Source organism: Balaenoptera physalus, assembly GCF_965194825.1.
Source record: "Balaenoptera physalus genome assembly, chromosome: 2".
Lineage (NCBI taxonomy): Eukaryota > Metazoa > Chordata > Mammalia > Artiodactyla > Balaenopteridae > Balaenoptera > Balaenoptera physalus.
In genome coordinates, this window is record NC_138883.1 from 169394979 (window position 1) to 169417281 (window position 22303).

General features: G+C 35.1%; 1 protein-coding gene across 1 annotated transcript in view; it reads left to right on the forward strand.

Annotated features, from left to right (window-relative positions):
- The window catches only part of GPR158 (G protein-coupled receptor 158), a 329591-nt gene that overhangs the window by 143972 nt on the left and 163316 nt on the right, over positions 1-22303 (forward strand). The window contains exon 3 of the mRNA XM_082452975.1: positions 19798-19900. Coding sequence (XP_082309101.1) covers positions 19798-19900 — 103 coding nt within the window. The remainder of the gene's footprint in view (positions 1-19797; positions 19901-22303) is intronic.

Genomic DNA, 22303 nt, shown 5'->3' on the forward strand with positions numbered 1-22303 from the left:
GTTCTCTTTTCTTACTGATTTCATGGTATGTTTTTTTCTGTCCTTTTACTTTCAACCTATTTGTGTTTGAGCCTGAAGTATGCCTCTGGTATACCACAGATAGTTGAATCATAGGTTTTTTGGAGGAAGGGAATCATTCCTTTTTAGATCTCTTCAGTTGGACTATAGTCTCTTTAAACTGACATTCTAAATATTGAAATTAATAATCTATCTGTGAATGACTATTTATTCTATATTACTTTATTGCCTTTAATGCAGTCAACTGTTGTTTTAGTATTTGGGGGGCAGTCATATCATAATTTGGCAACTTCTGTGGCTGATTTTTGTGAATTCAGTCACAGGACCCTATATTTTTATATTAAATCTTATTTTGTTCTAATTAACCTATTGTCCTTTCAGTTTCTGCTTTTATCATCTTGTATATTCAGTGTCATTCCAATGATGATGCTTATGATGAGTGCTAACATTTAATGAGTATGACTGGGCATTCTATTTACCTAATATAAACTCCACTCTGTGAATTGTTAGATGTGTGATCTCAGACAAGTTACTTAACCTCTTTACCTCAGTCTCCTCATCTATGAAGTTGAGATGCTGATAATCAATCACATCTAGCTCACTGGGTTGCTATGAGGATTAAATGAATTAATATATGTAAAGTGTTTTAAAAATAAGGACTAGCATATAATAAATACCGTACAAGCATTTGTAAAATAAAATAATCAACTCTATGATGTAAGAATTATTATTATTCTCGTTTTATAGATAAGGAAGATAGGATTTCAGGAGACAGTAATTTGCCCAATGTTCCCTTGCTATTAAGTAGTTCATCTGGGCCTTGAACTAAAGTGTGTCTCACTCCAAAGTCTGTGTTCTTGACCACTAATTCTTTAATATCATCCGCTCAATGCTTCATTCAAACTGTCATTAAATACATTGAAGAAAAGAGTGCCAAGAGCAGGGGCTTTGGAATTCACTACCACAAATTTCCCTCTATTAATCAGAGCCCTTTTTATGATTATTCAATAATATCTTCAAATCTTTTATCCATTTCTCCATGAGTTTTAGCAACTTCAAATAAAATCATGGAAAATACTTTGGTGAGTCCGTATATATGCCTTGTACCTATATATCCCTTATTGGCCATTGCAGACATTCTCAAAAAGGAAATGAAGGTACTTTAAAATTTTTAAACTTAGTGCTAATGCTTATTACTCCTGTGAACTCCTCAGTGTTCTTGAATATGTTTCTTTTCTGAACTTTGTGTTTCATTAGAGAAATTTTCCTTCTGTTTTAAAAAGTCTGTCTTCTTAAAGTCTAGGGTACATGTCAACTTTAGTTGACATTCCCACTCATAGATATCAGGAATGCTAAAATTAAATAGCTATTTTATATTTCCATCCACATTTTTTTGTTGGTCAGACTAGGTTTAGAGTCTCAGGTAAGGCAAAGCATACTAAAGTTCTGTGACTTGAAAGAGTGTGTGCAGGGCTTTGAATGTTGTGCCATAGAGATTATTTAGAGGGATCTGTTTTGATGGTAAAGTAAAGAAAGTTTATAACCAGTATTTTTACTGTTTATATAAAAATGAATATTCCTAAAGTAACTTGGAAACATTTTTTTTAAAATAAATTTATTTATTTATTTAATTTTGGCTGTGTTGGGTCTTCGTTTCTACGCAAGGGCCTTCTCCAGTTGCGGCGAGTGGGGGCCCCTGTTAATCGCGGTGCGTGGACCTATCACTGTCGCGGCCTCTCCCGTTGCAGAGCACAGGCTCCAGACGCGCAGGCTCAGTAGTTGTGGCTCACGGGCCTAGTTGCTCCGCGGCCTGTGGGATCCTCCCAGACCAGGGCTCGAACCCGTGTCCCCCGCATTGGCAGGCGGACTCTCAAGCACTGCACCACCAGGGAAGCCCTGGAAGCATTTTTTAACCTTAAATATTTACTTAAAATTTGTCCTATTTTTTAAAAAACTTTTTTTGTGGTTCAATGATGAACTAAGGACATTTATGCATCTTGAATTTTTTTCTAGAATAAGATAAATTGTTTAAAAAATCTTGCATGTTTTTCAGCCGAGAATGATAGCAATTATACCAATTAAAATGATTTTCTTCGTGAGTGATAAATAATATTTTATTTTTCTCCATAATAAAAGAAAAGCTCAGTGCCATTTGAGAATATAACATTTAGTTTTGATTTAGCATTTAATAAGCAGTATAGTTCCTGGCTTTTGGTTTAGCTCTATGCCCTTTATTCTTTAGCTGATTTGCTAATTACTATTGAAAAACCCTCTAAAATTTCACTGGGGAAATGCAGATGTACATTCAGATTCTAAATACTTGAGAGGCAGCCAAGAACTGAGTGCATGCAAACACATTCTGAATTTTATATAATTTTTTGTATAATTACTTTTAATTTCCAGAGGCTTCCTCCTTCAATATCAGTACTTAGATTCCTTCTCTGTTAGCAAAAATGGAATGGATAAAATGTTCCGATTGTTTCAAATAAATCAGAATACTAAAAAATAGAATTTATATGATAGATGAAAGAGAAGGGAAATAAAAACTGGGGGTGTGAGAGGCAGAAGGGTGGCATAACATTAATTCTATAATTTTTATTGAAATAAAACACATTGCATAAAAATATAGAATCATAGGTATACAGCACAATGAATCGTCACAAAGGGAACACACTTATATAAGTACCACTCAGGTCAAGAGAAAAAACATCACCAGTACGCCAGAAGGCTTTCTTGTGCCCCTGCCCATCACCTTCTCCCCACTATTCCCCCAAACTAAAAAATACCCTGATTTCTAACACTACATATTGCAATATCCTGTTTTAAACATTATGTAAATAGAATAATACGGCACATATGACTTATTTTGTTCAACATTGTTTGAGAGATTGAGAAATTCATCCATGTTGTTGTATATAGCATTGGTTTATTTTCCTTGCTGTATAGTCTTCTATTATATAAATAATATTAGATAAATGCAGTTTATTTCTCCATTCTACTTTAGATGAACATCTGGCTTCTTAACAGTTTGGGATTATTGCAAACAGTGCAGCTCTTTTTGCTTGTCTATTAGAGCATGTTTGCATATCTTTCAGTTGCATATACATCTAGGATTGAAATAGCTAGATAATAGGATATGTTATCTTCAGATTTAGTAGATAATGCCAAATTCATTTACAAAGAGATTGTATGTCTTTATATGTCTGTCAGCACTATATGAGGGTTCTACTTATTCCATATCCTCACTAACACTTAAATTGTCAGTTGTTAAAGTTTTAGCCATTTTAGTAGATATGTATTGGTTATCTTAAATTTGTTTTTCTTTGATGACTAATGAAGTTGGAAATTTTTTATATGTTTATTAACCATTGTGATACTCTATTCAAGCTTTTGCTCATTTTTAAATTGGAATGTTTATTTTTTTCTTATTGATGTATGAGTTCTTTTATATTTGGGTTGTGAACTTTTTTATTATTTCTAGTTGCCTTTCCTCTTCTGTCCTTTCTGTCATTTCTCATCACTACTATCAACTTTGTATCTTACATTCTCTTAGGCTTCTTTTATGGATGTCCCTAATAATACATACATAATTACATCAGTGATTTAAATAGTAAATATTAATTTAGATGAGCCCAGATTTTACCCTTTCCATGGCTTTTGATTCCTCTCTGCATCTTCAGTCTTTCATTTGAGATCATTTTCTTTTGGTCTAATAAACACTCCCTAGTATTTTATGTAGTATTGGTTTGCAGCTGAAAAATTATTTCAGGTTGTGGTTTTCTGAAAATATCTTTATTTCACTTTTTAATTTTGAAGGGTATTTTAATTGTATATAAACTCTAGATTAGCAGTTATTTTCTGTTGCACTTATATTAGACAAGCCATTGTCACTTTATTTTAATAGTATAATAATAAATATCTAATAATATTGAATATATTCAGATTATATAGAATGTATATTTTAGTTATATATGAAGCCAGCTTTAAAGATTGTCTTTGCATTTGATATATCTAGGTGTTATTTTCCTTGTATTAATCCAATTTAGGGTTTGTAGTGCATCTGGAACGTGAACTTAATTGTTTTTGGAAAATTTCCAGCCATTATCTTTTAAAATGGTACTTTTGCTTCTTTGCCAGTCTCTGCCAACATTATCAATCTTCTCTTCTGTATTCTTGTACACATTAAGTGTATTACTGACTGAGTGTTTGTGCCCCCCAAAAGTTCATATGTTGAAGTCCTAACCTGAAATGTGGTATTTGTAGATAGTGCCTTTAGGAGGTAATTAGGTTTAGATGAGGTCATGAGGGTAGTGCCCTGGAATAGGATTAGTGTCCTTCTAATAAGAGGAAGAAGGACCAGGGTTCTCCCTCTCTCTCTACCATATGAGGACACAGTAAGAAGGTGGCCATCTGCAAGCCAGGAAAAGGACTTTCCCTTGGAACTGAATCTGTCAGCACCTTGATCTTGGACTCCCCAGCTTCCAGACTGTGAGAAATATCTGTGTTTAAGCCATCATGGTAGTTTGTTATAAATAAATAGCAGCCCAAGATGACTAAGACAAAGCATTGCCAAAAATGTTTGAGTTTTATAGCTCTTTTATCTGCATCCCATCTACATTTGTTTGTATAGCCTGCATTTTCTCAGTTTTCAAGGAAATGTCTTCTCTTTTTACTATAATTCACATACTATAAAATTCACTCTCCTAAAGTGTACAATTCAGTGGTTCTTATTATATTCAGAGTAGTGCAACCATAACAATTGTCTACTCTCAGAGGCTCTTTGTCACCCCAAAAAGAAACCCTGTACTCCTTTGTACTTCTCCCCAACACTTGGCAACCACTGTTCAACTTTCTGTCTCTACGGATTTGCCCATTTTGAATATTTCATATAAGTGAATCATGTAATATGTGCTCTCTTGTGACTAGCTTCTTTAACTTAGCATACTTTTTCCAAAATTCATTCATGTTGTAGCATGTATCAGTACTTCATTCCTTTTTATTGCTGAATAATAATTTATTATATGAATAGACCACATTTTATTTATCCATTTACTAGCTAATGGAAATTTGTGTTGTGTCCATTTTTTGGCTGTTATGAATAAAGCTGCTGTGAACTTTTCTGTGCCAGTTCTGTGTGGGTCTTATGTTTTTAACTCTCTTGGGTATAAACCCAGGAGTGGAATTGCTGGGTTACATGGGAACTAAGGAACTGATAAACTGTTTTCCAAGGTGGCTGTGCTGTTTGTAATCCCTCCAGCAGTGTATGAGGGCTCAACTTGTCTGCATCCTCACCAACACTTGTTATTGTTTACCTTTTTAATTTTAGCCACCCTAGTCAGTGTAAAGCGGTTTCTCATAGTGCTACTTGATTATTTTTTAAAATTTTTATTGGTGTGCAAAATACATACAAAGTAGTGCACAAAATGACCATACTTGTTTAACAAGCACTCAGGTGGGAAAGGAGAATATTACCAGCAAAAAAGTCCATTTTTGCTCTCTTCCAATCATTATCCACCCCATTTCAAAGGTAACATCCTGTTAAAAAACATTAGTTTTTCCTGCTGTTGTTCTTTTGTAAAAATGTAAACATACATCATATTAATCTAATGGCCTTATTATACAAATGTAATTGCTTTCTAATCATCACTGGAAAAACCACATAACAATGTTTGCAGATTTTAAAGAAATCACTGTTAGAAATCAGACAGCTGCTTGCCTTTCTGTTTTCCTTCTTCCCTTCCTTGTTAATTTTATTCACATATATTATCTTAATATCTTTTTCTGTGTGTCCCATTATACTCCTTTCTGTCTCTTTTCTTGCCTTAGTTGGCATTAATCTATTATTTCTTTTTATTAGTATTCTCCTTTTTCCTTTGCCTGTTATACACTATTTTTCTATACTTTTAGTAGTTACTCTATGGATTACAACATATATCCTTAGCTTATTACAAACAAATATAAGTTATTTCTTTTACCTTACCCAGACGAAATAGGGTATCAGCACCTTTTACCTGCATTTACCCTTCCCCCTGCCTTTTGCCTTGCATTTTAATTCAATATATACCTTAAAGCTCATGAGACGTTATTATTACTATTAGTACCTTGTAATATCTATTTTAGATTTACCCACATATTTACTTTACATTGCTGTTCATTCTGTCCTGCATTTTTGTGCTTCTGTCTGGCATAATTTTCCTTTTGCTTGAAAATTCTTTTGGCATTTCTTTTGTCATAGGTCTGGTGATAAGGTATTTTTTTTTCAGGTTTTGTTTGACTTGAAACACCTTTATGTATTTCACATTTGAAAGGGTATTTTCTCTTGGGAAACAATTCTAGGGTTTTCCCTTCTTTTAGCACTTTAATGATGTCGTTCCATTATTTTCTGGTTTCTTTTATTTCTGTTTTGCAGACAGTTGTCAAACTTGTTGCTACTTATTTGTAAGTATGATCTTTTTTTTCCCTCTGGCTATTTTAAGATTTTTTTGTGTGTTTGGTTTTCTAGTTAGACCATGATGTGTGTTTATCCACTTTGGGATGTATAGCTAGATATATTTTTATCTAATATTGCTTCTGTCCTCTCCCTTTATGTGACTCTAAGTACAAGTATATTAGATCCCTTTTCTATGATTCGTTATGTCCTTTGTGTTCTTTTGTATATTTCTATTCAATTTAGTTTTCAAGCTTCAGACTGGACAGTTTTTGCTAATCTGTCTTCTCTTTGGCTTACCCTGGCTTCTCTGGTATCCTGTCTTGGTTTTGTTAGTTCTGGAATATTCCAGAATATTTTATTGTTTTTCTAAAAATTAGATTCCAATTTTTCTAAAAGTTGTCCTCCGCTTTCTTGGACACATTGATTATAGTTATTTAAAAATCTATCAGTAGCTTGAGTGTCTGGTCATTTGTCGATCTGTTTATATTGTGTTTATTTCTTAGTGTTTGATAATTTAAGAGTGAATGCCACACATAGTTTTGTTGTAGTGGTTCTGGATTCATTACCTTCTTCCAGAGAGGTTTTACCCTGTCTCTGATGAGTAACTAGATAGAGACAGATCATCTTAATCTAACCAGTACTTGATCTGTCCCACAGCTGGACAGAAGTCAATGAAAGTCTCAAACTGCTCCTTATTTACTCTTACTTCTAGGATATAGCACTGGGGAGCTCACTGAGATGTTTACTAGGGCCCTTCATCCTCGGAAATTCCTAAACTCCAATTGAGGAATGTAACATTGCGATACTACCAGAAACTCAACCCTGTTTCTCTTTAGCATCTGCTTTGCTTCTTTGATTTTCACCGCAGACAGCTTAAGAATTCAACAACAAATTTTGAGTCTCAGTCTTATTTCTTTGTTACTTCATTCTGTCTGGGATTGTGTCCTTAAGGCTTGAGTATTTTTGAAGTGCTCAAATTGATTATTTTTCTCCTCTGGACTGTAAGATTACGAAAACTTTGCAGGCTTCTCTGCTTCTTACCAGCTTCCATTTGTCCGGATTCTCAGTCTTTCCCCAATGCCTCATATCATCAAATACTCAGTTTGATACATAAATAAAGAATATAGTATATCTGTGCATGTTTCTTCTTTCTGTGATCTTGGCTTCTCAATTTTGGCTCCATTGGCAGCTTTCTGACGCCTCCTCATAGGTAAGTAGGTGAGTCCAGTCATTTGTTTGTTCCTTCATTCCTTTGTTTCTTTCTTCCTTCCTTCCATTTTATCCAGATATTCTAATTGTTTTTGGTGAAAACTTCATCCTGCTATAAAATAATGTATCACAGCCAGAAACTAAAGTCAGTTTCTTCCTTCCCTCATTTCAGTAATAGATTGTTACCATTACCTAAGAAGCCCCTGTATTCTCCTCTGTCATCCTATACCCATCTGCCCCCCCAAAAGGTAACCATTATCCTGAAATTTATGTTATCACTTCGATTCTTTATCGTTTCACATATGTATATATGCTAAAATAGTACTTTATAAAAATTTTACGTTTTTGAATTTTATAAAAGTTGAAATCATATTATATATTCTTTCATTGATTTCTGTTCTTAGTACAGCAATTTGTATTTTAACAAACAATTGATAACAGAAAAATGTGTAAAGATGGACTACTCAAAAACAAATATATGTGAAGCCCTTTAGCTGTGAACATGGTAGAGCACCATACAGCAACTTTGATTTTACTTTTCTACCTGTGGGTGGTAAGCTCTCTGAGAACTAGACCATGATTTTGTTCCTCTCTGTTGCTGTAGCAAAGAGCACACAATGGGGCTCAGTAAGCAAGAGCTAAATTAAGTCAGTAATGAGAAGGAAGTCCCCATTGCTTATGATCTGTGACCACAGGAAGCACAGGGTGTCAAAGGCAGAACATAGTGAATTTGTGGTTTAGTGGGGGGCATTGTTTTATTTTTTTTAAAGTGTTGAGCATATTAAGAACTTACCTTTATCGAGCGTTTGGGACTTTTTTCTGTAAGAAGGTCTAGAAAAATTGGCTTGCTCACTCAATGAGATACAATCCTAACGTTTTCCTGAGTCAATTTCAACCTCCCGCAAAGCATCTTGCTGTGTGTCAGTACTTGTAATGTGTCTGCTCCAGATGCTGCATTGGCTTCCTTAGCCCTGTGTTGTGAGAGAGGGCTCCACTGAATATAACAAGAACTTTTCAAAAATTAATAATAGAAAACAGTTTCTTTTTTCATTTTAACTATATCCTAAAAGAAAACATCCTTCCACCCCCAACCCTGCTCCAGTCCATCAAGCTTTTCAAACCATGTTATCTGGCAGCTAATGAATAATAGAGACAAAATGTAGTTCTTTTTCTCCCTGGTGAAATACTGCACTATGTGTTATTCATGAGTTCTTGTTTTCCTGGAAAATTGTTTGATGAAATATGTGGGTGATGTGTACCCTATCATTGCCTAGGGGCCTTTTAGATTTCCTCTGTTTCAGTGTTTTCCTTTTGTTTTAATAAACTGCTGATAGTTGTGGAGAAGTCACTGGATGTTAGGATAATTAACCTGTTTTAATACCAAGTCCCCCCAAACCCACTCGCAAATTACCAGATTCAACATTTTACAGTATTTCTTCACAAGTTTCATTGAAGGAGTAAAATAAAAATAAAGGTTGCTTGCTTTTTAAAATAATGTAGAAGCCCCAGTTGCTACTTCGTCTTTCCGGTGTCAGGCCTTTCACTTTTCTCTATGCCTTTGTGGTGTTGCAATCTGCTTTTTGAATAAGGCTCAGTAAATTCATTATAGTAGGAAACCCTTTCTGGAATTAGATACATCTTCTGTCAAAGCAGAGTGGAACCGTGTTTTGGCCACCAGAGAGAAAGAAGTGACAATCTGGACTGCCGTGAACTCCCTGGTTTCCATTGCTTTGCTTGCTGAGTTTAGTTTGGGACTAAGCATCTGTGAACTGGCCTCCTGATTCTCCTTAGACCCAGAGGGCTTCTATTTTCAGGAATTCAGGTAGAGAAGAGTTACTCCACTTATATGATCTGAAATGAAGATTTGTTTTCTAAGATCTGAGCTTTGGGAACTCTGCTTTGGGAAGGGAGAGGCTTATTTTTAAAATTTGTAACAGGTGTAAGAATTAACCACATTTCTTAAAATACATTTCATATATGCATTTAAAAATTAATAACTTTCACATACCCAAAGCCTAATGATCCAGCAAACTGATCCATTTGGAATATTGCTTAAAAACAAGAAGAATGGAAAAATAAAGTTCTTGAAACAAAGTAGATTCCAAAGTGACCAGACAGTAGCATCCACTCCTGTGTATGGGAGAGTAGTTATTATTCTCTTTGGAGCCAGACTCCTGGGATTGAATTCTGGCTCTGCCAGTTAAAGCTTTGGGCAAGTTACCTTAGCAGTCTATGCCTTAATTTTCTCATCTTTAAGATGGAGATAATGATAAAATTGATGTAGGATTAAGTGTGTTAATACTTACACATTGCTGAGAACAGGACCTGGCATAGACCAAACATGAACTGTTTACTATTATGTTATTTACTCTTACTTTGTTATGTATTATCTCATGTACTCTTGCTTTGTATGTTTGGTGATCTAGTTTCCATGTATACAGGCAATTATAACCATAATATAGGAGAGAAAAGACATGTCTAGAAGTAACTATATTTTACAATTAAAATATGATAACAAAGAAGGAAAAAGAAAACATAAAAAGTAAATAAAAGAAAGAAAACAGTACAGCAGTCTGGACTATTTGGTATATGAGAAAATAGCCATAAACTTTTAATAGCTCCAGAGGGCATTAGTGTATTTCAGCATAGTTCAGTACCTATTGTTCAAAGTAATGATTCTGACTCCTGAAGAAAATGTTAAATTCTGTTTATGGTGTTCAATTCAGAGAAGCCAGAAAGTGTTTCACATTTTAGGAAGATTCCAAAACAAAGTAAAAAAAAGAAAAAAAAAGAAAGAAAAGTATTTAAAGGTTTCTAGAGGATTTTGAATTATATAAATTCTATTGTATTTGCATCTTTTGCCTACTTCTTTCAGTTAAATTAGTTTTTCTTCAGAATGACATGTAAATGTGATCCTTGGGCACAAGCATTGTTTCCATTAACTGCCAAAAAAGACTTCCCCTGTACGTATCTAATTTTAGCCTTCATTTTTAGCCATTTCACTGCTCAATAGTACCTCTATACAAAATCTTCATGACTGTCAAGCTGGCCAGGTTTTGCTCTGCAATTATGTTTTACCAGGAGTTGAGATGGATTATATGTCATGCCAGTTATGTGTTGCAATATGACCTGTAGTCTTTACGTACATATTGTTGAGGGAGAAAGACTATTTTGCTCTAACTCTTTTTTTCAAAAATTTTTAATTGTGGTAAAAATATGTAACGTAAAGTTTACCATCGTAATCATTTTTAAGTGTACAGTTCAGTAGTATAAATTATATTCACGTTGTTGTGGAACAGATCTCTAGAACTTTTTCATCTTACAAAATTGAAACTCTATGCCCATTAAACAATTTCTCATTTCCCTCTTGCCCTAGTCCCTGGCAACCACCATTCCACTTTAGTTTTCTGTGAGTTTAATTACTTTAGATACCATATATAAGAGGAATTATACAGTATATGTGTTTTTTGTGACTGGCTTATTTCAATGAGAATAAAGTGCTCAAGGTTCATTCATGTTGTAGCATGTGACAGGATTTTCTTCTTTTTTAAGACTAAATAATAATTCCATTGTATTTTCTTTACTTACTCTTATTTTCTTTACATTTTCTTTACTTATCCATTGATGAACATTTGAGCTACTTCCACCTCTTGGCTGTTGTGAATAATGCTGCAGTGAACATGGGTGTGCAAATATCTTTTCAAGACTCTGCTTTCAATTCTTTTAGATATACACCCAGAAGTGAGATTTTTGGATCATATGGCAGTTCTTTTTTGGTTATTGAGTTCTATATATCAACCCCTTATTGGATATATGATTTGCAAATATCTTCTCCCATTTAGTAGGTTGCCTTTTCATTTTGATGATGATTTCCTTCTCTGTACAGAATCCTTTTAGTTTGATGTAGATTCATTTGTTTATTTTTGCTTTTGTTTCCCTTGCCTTTGGAGTCAGATCCACGAAAACGTCGTAGATGTCAAGGAGATTACCATCTATGTTTTATTTTAGGAGTTTCATGATTTCAGGTCTTACATTCAATTTTTTAATTCATTTTGAGTTAATTTTTGTATATGGTGTAAGATAGTGGTCCAATTTCATTCTTTTGCATGGTAGCAGTCCAGTTTTCCCAACACCATTTATTGAAGACAGTATTCTTTCCCCGTTGTATCTTCTTGCCTTCTTTGTCATAAATTAATTGACCATATATGTGTGGGTTTATGTCTTGGCTCTCTTTTCTGTTCCATTGATCTATGTGTCTGTTTTTATGTCAATACTATACTGTTTTTTAAAATTAATTTTTATTGGAATATAGTTGCTTTACAATGTTGTGTTAGTTTCTACTGTACAGCAAAGTGAATACCATACTGTTTTGATTACTATAGCTTTGTAGTATAGTTTGAAATCAAGGAGCATGATGACCTCCAGCTTTGTTCTTTCTCAAGATTGCTTTGGTTATTTGGGGACTTTTGGGTTTCCATGCCAATTTTATAACTAGTTCTAATTCTGTGAAAAATGCCTTTGGAATTTTGATAGGGATTACATTGAATCTGTAGATTGCTTTGGGTAGTATGGACATTTTACCAATATTTAGTCTTCCACTCCATGAGCATGCACTGTCTTTCCATTTATTTGTGTCTTCCTCAGTTTCTTTCATTAGTGCTTTATAGTTTTCAGTGTACATCCTTAGTTAAATTTATCCCTAGGTATTTTATTCCTTTGATGTGATTGTTAAATAAGATTGTTTTCTTGATTTTGCTCTATGATAGATCATTATTAGTGTATAGAAATGCAACAGATTTTTGTATATTAACTGAATTATCAACTGCATCAACTGATATGCATTTATTAGTTTAACAGTTTTTTGGAGGGGTGTTTAGGGTTTTCTGTATATGATATCATGTTATCTGCAAATAGTGATAGTTTTACTATTTCCTTTCCTATTTTGATGCCTTTTATTCATTTTGCTTACCTAATTGCTGTGGCTAGAACTTTCAATACTATGTTGATTAACAGTGGGGCGAGTGGGTATCCTGCCTTGTTCCTGATTTTAGAAGAAAAGCTTTCAGCTTTTCACCATTGAGTGTGCTGTTAGCTGTGTGTTTGTCATTTGTCATATGTGATCTTTATTATGTTGAGGTATGTTCCTTCTACACCCATTTCGTTGACAGTTTTTTTTTTTATCATAAATGCATGTTGAATTTTGTCAAATGCATTTTCTGCATTTATTGAGATGATCATATGATTTTTATCTTTCATTTTGTTAATGTGGTGAATCATGTTGATTGATTTGCAGATGTTGAACCATTCTTGCATCTGTGGAACCAATTCCACTGATCCTGGTTTGTGATCCTTTTAATGTATTATTGCATTTGGTTTGCTAATATTTTGTTGAGGATATTTGGGTATATGTTCATCAGGGATATTGGCCTGTGATTTTCTTTTTTCAGTGTTATCCTTGTCTGGTTTAGGTATCAGTGTAATTCTGACCTAATGAAATGAGTTTGGGAGTGTTCCCTCCTCTCCAGTTTTTTGGATAGGTATTAGATCTTCTTTGAAAGTTTGGTAAAGTTCACCAGTGAAGTTATCTTATCCTGTACTTTTGTTTGTTGGGAGGTTTTTGATTAGTGATTCAATCTCCTTGCTATTTATCAGTCTCTGCTGCCATCTTGGACCCCCTTTCCTCTGGATGTCATTTCCTTTTTATGTCTTCTTTCATTTCTTTCAGCAATGTTTCATGGTTTTCAGTTTATAAGTCTTTCACCTCCTTGGTTAAATTTGTTCCTAACTATTTTATTCTTTTTGAAGCTATTGTAAATGGGATTGTTTTTTAAAATTTCCTTCTGGATTGTTCATTGTTAGTGTATAAACACTCAACCAATTTTGTATGTTGATTTTGTATCTTGGAATGTAGCTGAATATGTTTATTAGTTCTAAAAGTTTATTTGTGGCAGGCAGTGGGGATCTTTAGGGTTTTCTACATATGAGATAATGTCATCTGCAAACAAAGGTAATTGTACTTCTTCCTTTTCTTTTGGATGACTTTTATTTCTTTTTCTTGCCTAATTGCTCTGGCTAGGACTTCCAGTACTATGTTGAATAGAAGTGGTAATAGTGGGCATCCTTGCCTTGTTCCTGATCTTAAAGAAAAGCTTTCAGCTTTTCACCATTGGGCATGATGTTGGTTGTAGGCTTATCATATATGACTATTATTATGTTGAGATGGTTTCCTTCTATTCCTAATTTGTTGAGGTTTTTATCATTAAAAGGTATTGAATTTTATCAAATGCTTTTTCTGCATTAATTGAAATGATCCTATAGTTTTTGTCCTTAATTCTATGGATGTGGTGTATTACATTGACTGATTTTTGTAACATGAACCTCCTTGTATCCCAAGAATAAACCCCACTTTGTCATGGTGTATAGTCCTTTTAATGTGATGTTGAATATGGTTTGCTAGTATTTTGTTGAAGATTTTCACAACAATATTAATCAGGATTATTGGTCTGCAGTTTTCTTTTCTTGTAGTATCTTTGTCTGGCTTTGATATCAGGGTAATTCTGGCCTCATAAACTAAGTTAGGATCTGTTCTCTCTCAATTTTTGGAAGAGTTTGAGGAATACTGATCTTAATTATTTTTTAAATGTTTGTCTGTTGAGGCCATCTGGCCCTGGGCTTTTCTCTTTTAGGAGATTTTTGATTACTGATTCAGTCTCCCTGCTAGTTATAGGTCTGTACATAATTTTTATTTCTTCATGACTCAGACTTGGTAGGTTTTATACTTCTAGCAATCTATCCATTTTTCTCTAAACTCTTAACGAACATCTCTTCCCATTTGGATCTGGATTACTCCTAGGAACCTAACTTTGATTGTGGGCTCTCAAGATCTCTCCTTAGGAAGTCTCTGCTGATGGCTTGGTAAGGTTCATCAAAGAAGGCATCCAATCTTTTGAGCACCTACCTCACTCACAAGGGTGCCTTAACTCTTAATATGAAGAGCTTAATTTTTATCAAAGGCTCTCATGGAAGAGCTACCCTTATGGAAGAAGAAGTGCTGCTTTTTCCATTTCCACCCTTTTGGACTTTTGTGAAGATAAAGTAGAAAGATTTAGATTTGAGTATATAAAATAAAGATCTTTAATATCTAAAATGAACATCTTAAATGAATGTTATGGTAAAATTTTGAAGATTTTTTTTCTCCTGTATCTAGTGAGGATCTATGTTTATATTCTAAATCCCTAAGGAGAAAAAAATATAAAAAGCAGTTACTCAGTCCAATTACAGTAAACGTAGGTTAAATAGTCACCATACTTATGGAGACTAAAAAAGAAATTAGCTAGACTAATAAACTAATTGCCTCATCTTGAAAATGTGTAAGTTTGGTTGGGACGTGGCCAAATTGGAGTAGCTACAGAATGGTGGTGGTGGATGGAACACAAAAGTATGGCAAGTTGAGTGCAAAATTACAATCATTAATAGAAAAATAATCTAAGATCACTTGTACACTCCAAGACAAGTGTGTGTAAGCAACAGCACATTCGGTTACACACAGAGTGTGTGTAGCGGAATGATATTCTTTTTTTTTTTTTTTTTCTCCACTGTAACAGATGATACTCTTTTATTGAATTTAACTGGTTGAACATTTTAAAAATTTTCTTTAAGGATATAAGATAATTTAAGACTAGAACAAAGCGTTTGAGGTAACTAATAATTCATATTGCAGTGTTTCCCATAATAAAATTAGGAAGCATTTTTTTTTTTAAGTTCAGGGGACTTTATATTTGGTGATGTTTATCGAATCAGCTAATTGTCTAATCAAAATCTATTGATGTTTATCTAATCAATAGATTTTTTAAAAAACTTCATTTTCTTTCAGCTCTATAGTTAGCTTATATTAAAGAGATACTCTTATTCCAATAAACTTTCAGATCTGCCTTAAACATTTAAAATTCTCAACTGAGTCACTGTTGCAGTGCCAAGTCACATTACCAGGGAATTAGTGCTGATTAAATGAATAGCATTAACCTTCAAATTCCAGTGAAGCAGAATATTTAAAGTGCACTGCTATATTCTTAGTATCTAAGACTTAGTTTGCTTGGATATATCTTGGCTGGATGAATGTTTAATAAATGTAACTCATAAGAAATTCCATGTTATGCACTTAGTGTCACAATCTAGTTAATTAAATAATGATACCTCACTGAATTGCTCTTCTCAGTGTCCTTTGCTTCTTCCTTTCTGCCTAACCTTTTAGCCTTGGAGTGTCCTGAGTCTCATCCCTTTGAATCTATTAACTTCACTGCCTACAGGCACTCCTTAGTGATCTAGTCTTATCTGATCTCATGGCTTTGTCTATCGTCTTTATGCAAATGAATCCCAAATTATAGAGCCCAGACGTCTCTCCCAAACTCCATACTACTTTATCAGACTACTTATTTGATATCAGGAATTAAATTTCAAATAGATGCTTCACACTTAACATTTGCAAAACTGAACTTGTGTTCTCTTCTCCAAATCAACTCCACCTGCAGCCTTTCCCAGATCCTTGATGGCAACTGCATTCTTTTTTTTTTTTTTTTTTTTTAATTAATTAATTTATTATTAATTTTTGGCTGTGTTGGGTCTTCGCTTCTGTGTGAGGGCTTTCTCTAGTTGTGGCAAGCGGGGGCCACTCTTCATCGCGGTGCGCGGGCCTCTCACTATCGCGGCCTCTCTTGTTGCGGAGCACAGGCTCCAGACGCGCAGGCTCAGTAGTTGTGGCTCACGGGCCCAGTCGCTCCGCAGCATGTGGGATCTTCCCAGACCAGGGCTCGAACCCGTGTCCCCTGCATTGGCAGGCGGACTCTCAACCACTGCGCCACCAGGGAAGCCCGCAACTGCATTCTTAAGGTTGCTCAGGCCAAAAACCTGGGAGTTATCCTTTATTCTTCTCTTCCTCTTATACCCCGTATTTCACCTATTAGGACATCTTGGTAGTTCTGCTTTCTTCAGAGTGTTCCTGAATCTAATTGAATGATTGTTCTTACAAGTTAAAAAAAATAAGTCTCAGAGAAGTTAAGAGAACAGCCCCAAATTCACATAACTAGTAAGTCAGAATTCAAGCATATGTTTTCTGACTGACCACAAACAGTATGATCTCTTATAATACTAGTGCTTCTCCAAAGTAAGTGTTATAATTGCCTTTTTATTTATACAATTCAGAAATAGGATCTGACCCACTATATATCACTAGACCTTTATAAGTAGGATGTGTTATTTCATTTAGGTCCTGGAGGAATTCTCTACACATACGATAGTTCTCTCATAACTACTTGCCAACCCAGTTGAATTGACTGGTACTTATCTGTCCTTGTATTTTGCTCTGGATCAAGAACTGTGTTTTCAATTGCAAGACATAATTGGATATGAGTGTGTTGGGTGAAAAAAAAAGGGTATAAATGAAATAAAATATTCAAGGTCTTTTAGAAAGCTCTTTTTCAAAGATTTTCTTGCTATAACCTATGAATTTAGAGCATGTATTAGCTCTTGCTACCTTACATATAAATACTTTACTGTTTGCTGGAATTTTCATGATATGTAATTTTGATCTTATTACTAATCATTAAAGCTTAGATTGAGGGATTATTATTTAGATAATTTAGAATTTTCTCTCAAGGGCCTCTGTATCAGAGGGTCACTATTTATAACTTTCAAATTCACTAAATTCTAAGCTCCTCTAATAGGTTATAATGGCAAAAAGGTAAAGTGTTGGGATCTTGGTAGAGAGCTATCAAAAAAGAAATTTCAGTGTTGATCAAATTCTTGAAACACCCTATTTTACTGATAAACTGTATTTTAATGGAAGTTATTCCATCCTTATGTAATTGAATGTAGCAGAAATGAAGTATGTATGGTACTGGCACAAAAACAGAAATATAGACCAATGGAACAGGATAGAAAGCCCAGAGATAAACCCACGCACATATGGTCACCTTATCTTTGATAAAGGAGGCAAGAATATACAATGGAGAAAAGAGAGCCTCTTCAATAAGTGGTGCTGGGAAAACTGGACAGCTACATGTAAAAGAATGAAATTCAAACACTTCCTAACACCATACACAAAAATAAACTCAAAATGGATTAAAGACCTAAATGTAAGGCCAGACACTATAAAACTCTTAGAGGAAAACATAGGCAGAACACTCTATGACATAAATCACAGCAAGATCCTTTTTGACCCACCTCCGAGAGAAATGGAAATAAAAACAAAAATAAACAAATGGGACCCAATGAAACTTAAAAGCTTTTGCAAAGGAAACCATAAACAACATGAAAAGACAACCCTCAGAATGGGAGAAAATATTTGCAAATGAAGCAACTGACAAAGGATTAACCTCCAAAATTTACAAGCAGCTCATACAACTCAATATCAAAAAAACAAAAAACCCAGTCCAAAACTGGGCAGAAGACCTAAATAGACATTTCACCAAAGAAGATATACAGATTGCCAGCAAACACATGAAAGGATGCTCAACATCACTAATCATTAGAGAAATGCAAATCAAAACTACAATGAGGTATCACCTCACACCAGTCAGAATGGCCATCATCATCAAAAAATCTACAAACAATAAATGCTGGAGAGGGTGTGGAGAAAAGGGAACCCTCTTGCACTGTTGGTGAGAACGTAAGTTGATACAGCCACTATGGAGAACAGTATGGAGGTTCCCTAAAAAACTGAAAATAGAACTACAATATGACCCAGCAATTGAGTCAATTGAGAAAACCATAATTCAAAAAGAGTCATGTACCACAATGTTCATTGCAGCTCTATTTACAATAGCCAGGACATGGAAACAACCTAAGGGTCCATCGACAGATGAATGGATAAAGAAGATGTGGCACATATATACAATGGAATATTACTCAGCCATAAAACGAAACAAAATTGAGTTATTTGTAGTGAGGTGGATGGACCTCGAGTCTGTTATACAGAGTGAAGTAAGTCAGAAAGAGAAAAGCAGATACCGTATGCTAACACATATATATGGAATCTAAAAGAAAAAAAAAGGTTCTGAAGAACCTAGGAGCAGGACAGGAATAAACACACAGACGTAGAGAATGGACTTGAGGACACGGGAGGGGGAAGGGTAAGCTGGGACGAAGTGAGAGAGTGGCATAGACTTATAAATACTACCACATGTAAAATAGATAGCTAGTGGGAAGCAGCCGCATAGCACAGGGAGAGCAGCTCGGTGCTTTGTGACCACCTAGAGGGGTGGGATAGGGAGGGTGGGAGGGAGACACAAGAGGGAGGAGATATGGGGATATGTGTATATGTATAGCTGATTCACTTTGTTATAAAGCAGAAACTAACACACCATTGTAAAGCAATTATCCTCCAATAAAGTTGTTAAAAAAAAAAAGAAATGAAGTATGTTAAACTGAATTTTGCTAGGGTTCAGTGATATTCTTGAAAGAAGGCAATATTAAGCTTTTGGGATGTCCATCATGTCTATTGGTGTTATATATTTGGAAAGCTAATCATTATTTTTTTTCATGTGTATGTACATGTAGAACATTTATCTATGAAACAGATTTTAGGTAAAGAGCACTTCGGATCATTAATTTATCTTTTTTTTCCTCTTGTAAATTACACTTTAAAGTTTACTTGTTTTGTTTTTCCATCAATTTGTATTTTTTAATCCGAGGATGAAATTTGATGAATATTTAATTCTTAAAGGCAATTTTCACATCTTAAATTCTATGTATCTGTCTGTCCATTTACCTACCTACCTTTGCTTTGGTGGAAATATTTAGCATGGAATCACTTTTTAAAATATTTTTATAGGCTTAAGAAATATCTCTTAAGGCAATAAGATGATATGTGAGGCATTAAAAAAAACTATAATTACTTCCTATGGCAACTGAATGAGTTAAAGATGTATGGCAACTGCAGCTGTAATGGCATATATTTAGAAAGAAAACTACTTCTAAAAAAATGTCTGTTGGCAAACAAACCTAAAATAAAGTTCAAAAATGAGATACTTTATTTCTGGAAAATGTGATATCTCTGTTACCATTTGCAATGATGGATATCTGTGAGTCTTTATACTGTGAAGTAAACTATGATCAACGGTACTGCTGTCTTTTCTTTCTCATAGTGTATGCCGATTAAGGGCCTAGGATTCGTGCTTGGAGCCTATCAGTGCATTTGCAAAGCAGGATTCTATCATCCTCGAGTCTTCTCAGTGAACAGCTTTCAGAGTAAGTGCCCTTTGCTTCTGTGCATATATGTGAATACACATAATATCTATCATAATTAATTATTCAGATTTTCTTTTAACCTTGTTGGAGTTAGATGATTAAATCCCCACTGGTTTGGCAGTCTTTCATCACTTAAGGAGTTTTTGCTTTAGTTTGTCATCTCCAGTCCTCTGGAGTACCACCAAAAAATGTGGGGGTTTTTTTAGGTATATTTTTGTTTTCAATACATTTTAAATGCCTGGAAATACTGTAGCTACTCAGTGAGACCAGTTGGGATTCAGTTATTGAGAGGTGTTGCTGCAGAAAATTCCTAAAGCTAATTTTGCTAGTTTGCTTATTTTATTTATGTTTCAATTTGTTTATATGTTAGGTCTCTATGCTACATGAAGAAGTGCCACAGAGTTAACAGCTTAAGGCAACACAATCATATTATCACACAGTTTCAACTGATTAGCTTTTCAGTCAGAGGTTAGCTGGTTCCTCTGCACAGGGTCTCACGGAGCCAAAATCAAGGGGTCGCCTGCGATGTGATCTGATCTGAGGCTCAGGGACTTCTTTCAAGTTCATTCAGGTCATTGACAGAATTAGGTTCCTTTCAACTGTATGTGTGAGGTCCCCATTTTATTGCTAGCTGCCAACCTGGGCTTACTCTCAGCTCCTAGAAGTCTCCTCAAGGCCTACTCATGTGACCCTTACTTTTCAAGGCTACCAAGAAAATCTCTCCGGTCTGTTCAGATGGAGTCTTATATAATATAATCATTATATAAGTCATGGGAATGACTATCCCATCACTTTGCCATGTAATGTCACTTAATCAAAGGAAAGCCTATCTCATCATATTTACAGGTCCACCATCATTCAAGGGGAGGTGATTATACAGGAGATATACAGGCATACCTCATTTTATTGTGCTTTGCTTTATTACGCATCAAAGATATTGTGCTTTTCTACAAATTGAAGGTTTGTGGCAACCCTGTGTTGTCAGATGATGATTAGCACTTTTTCTTATGAGTAAAGCATTTTTTAAGTTAGGTCTGTATATTGGTTTTTTAGACATAATGATATTGTACACTTAATAGACTACAGAATGCTGTAAGCATGACTTTTATATGCACTGGGAAACCAAAAAAATTCATGTGACTTGCTTTATTGCGATTTCACTTTATTGCGGTGGCCTGGAACCAAACCCCCAGTGTCTCTGAGGTGTGCAGGTGTTCCGGAATCAAAACTTGCTCACCTGGTTGTTTTGCTCTGACTCCAGAAGATGTCAAAGTTACTGTTTGAATATTGATTTTTTTTTACTCTACCTCTAGAGAATGCAGTGTTGCCACGTTGGCTTGTAGCCAGCTATTGGGTATAACAAGAAGGAGTGTAGTGGAGAAAGGAGGTACAAGGTTTGGGGTTGCCAAAACTGAGGTACAGCTATCACTTAGGTAGTCATCCGTAAGTCTTTGTCAGTCTTATTATCGGTCTGTCTAGGAATTTGCACCTCTACTGGGCATAGTTCAAAGTATACAGTGAAATTTAGACCTGTGTGTCTTCCTCTGGGAAACTTGGTAGACATTTATGGATTTTTTTCTTGTTTTTTTTCTTGGAGAGCACTGTTCTTCATCTTAAGACTGTTTACACTTGACTTCTAGGTTCTGGAAGTGAGTAACATTTTGCTCTCTCCTCAGTCATATAATTCACAGGGTTCAGCCCTTGTTCTGAGTAATAGTTGTTGTAGGCATCATTCTAAGATGGCCTCCAAGGTTCTGCTCCCACATGGGCTCTACAGATCTCCTCCCCTTAAGTGTGGGTGGCATCTGTGAACACAACGAGGTACTCACTCCCTTGCTAGGCTATGTTATGTAGCAAAGGTGATGGTATAGTTGCTCAAGCGATTATATTGCATTAAATGACTCCTTCCCAGACTGGAGAGAGATTCTAGTGCCAGCTTTGAAGAAGTAAATTAGCTTGTTGTGAGAGGGCCATGTGTCTAGGACCTGAGGATGGCCCCTAAGAGCTAAGGCAGCCAGCAAGAAAACAGGAACCTCAGTTGTATAAATGCAAGGATCTATAGGTTCTTCCAACAGTGTGAATACATTTGGAAGAGGACCTGGAGCTCCAGATGAGAATATAGCCTGGCCAAAACCTTGGTTTTAGTCTAGTGAGACCCTGAGCAGAGAGCCCAGCTTCACTGTGCCAGACTTCTGATCAACAGAAACTGGGACGTAACGATAGGTGTTTTCAGCCCTAGGTTTCCAATAAGTTATTACACAACAATAGAAAACTAATACAGTAGCAATGATGGTAACATATTTTCAGCATGGATATGATTGTGTGTGTGTGTGCGTGTGTGTGTACAAGATCATGGCAATAGCCCAGCTACTTTGGCATTCTTCACATTTATGGTCCAGACAC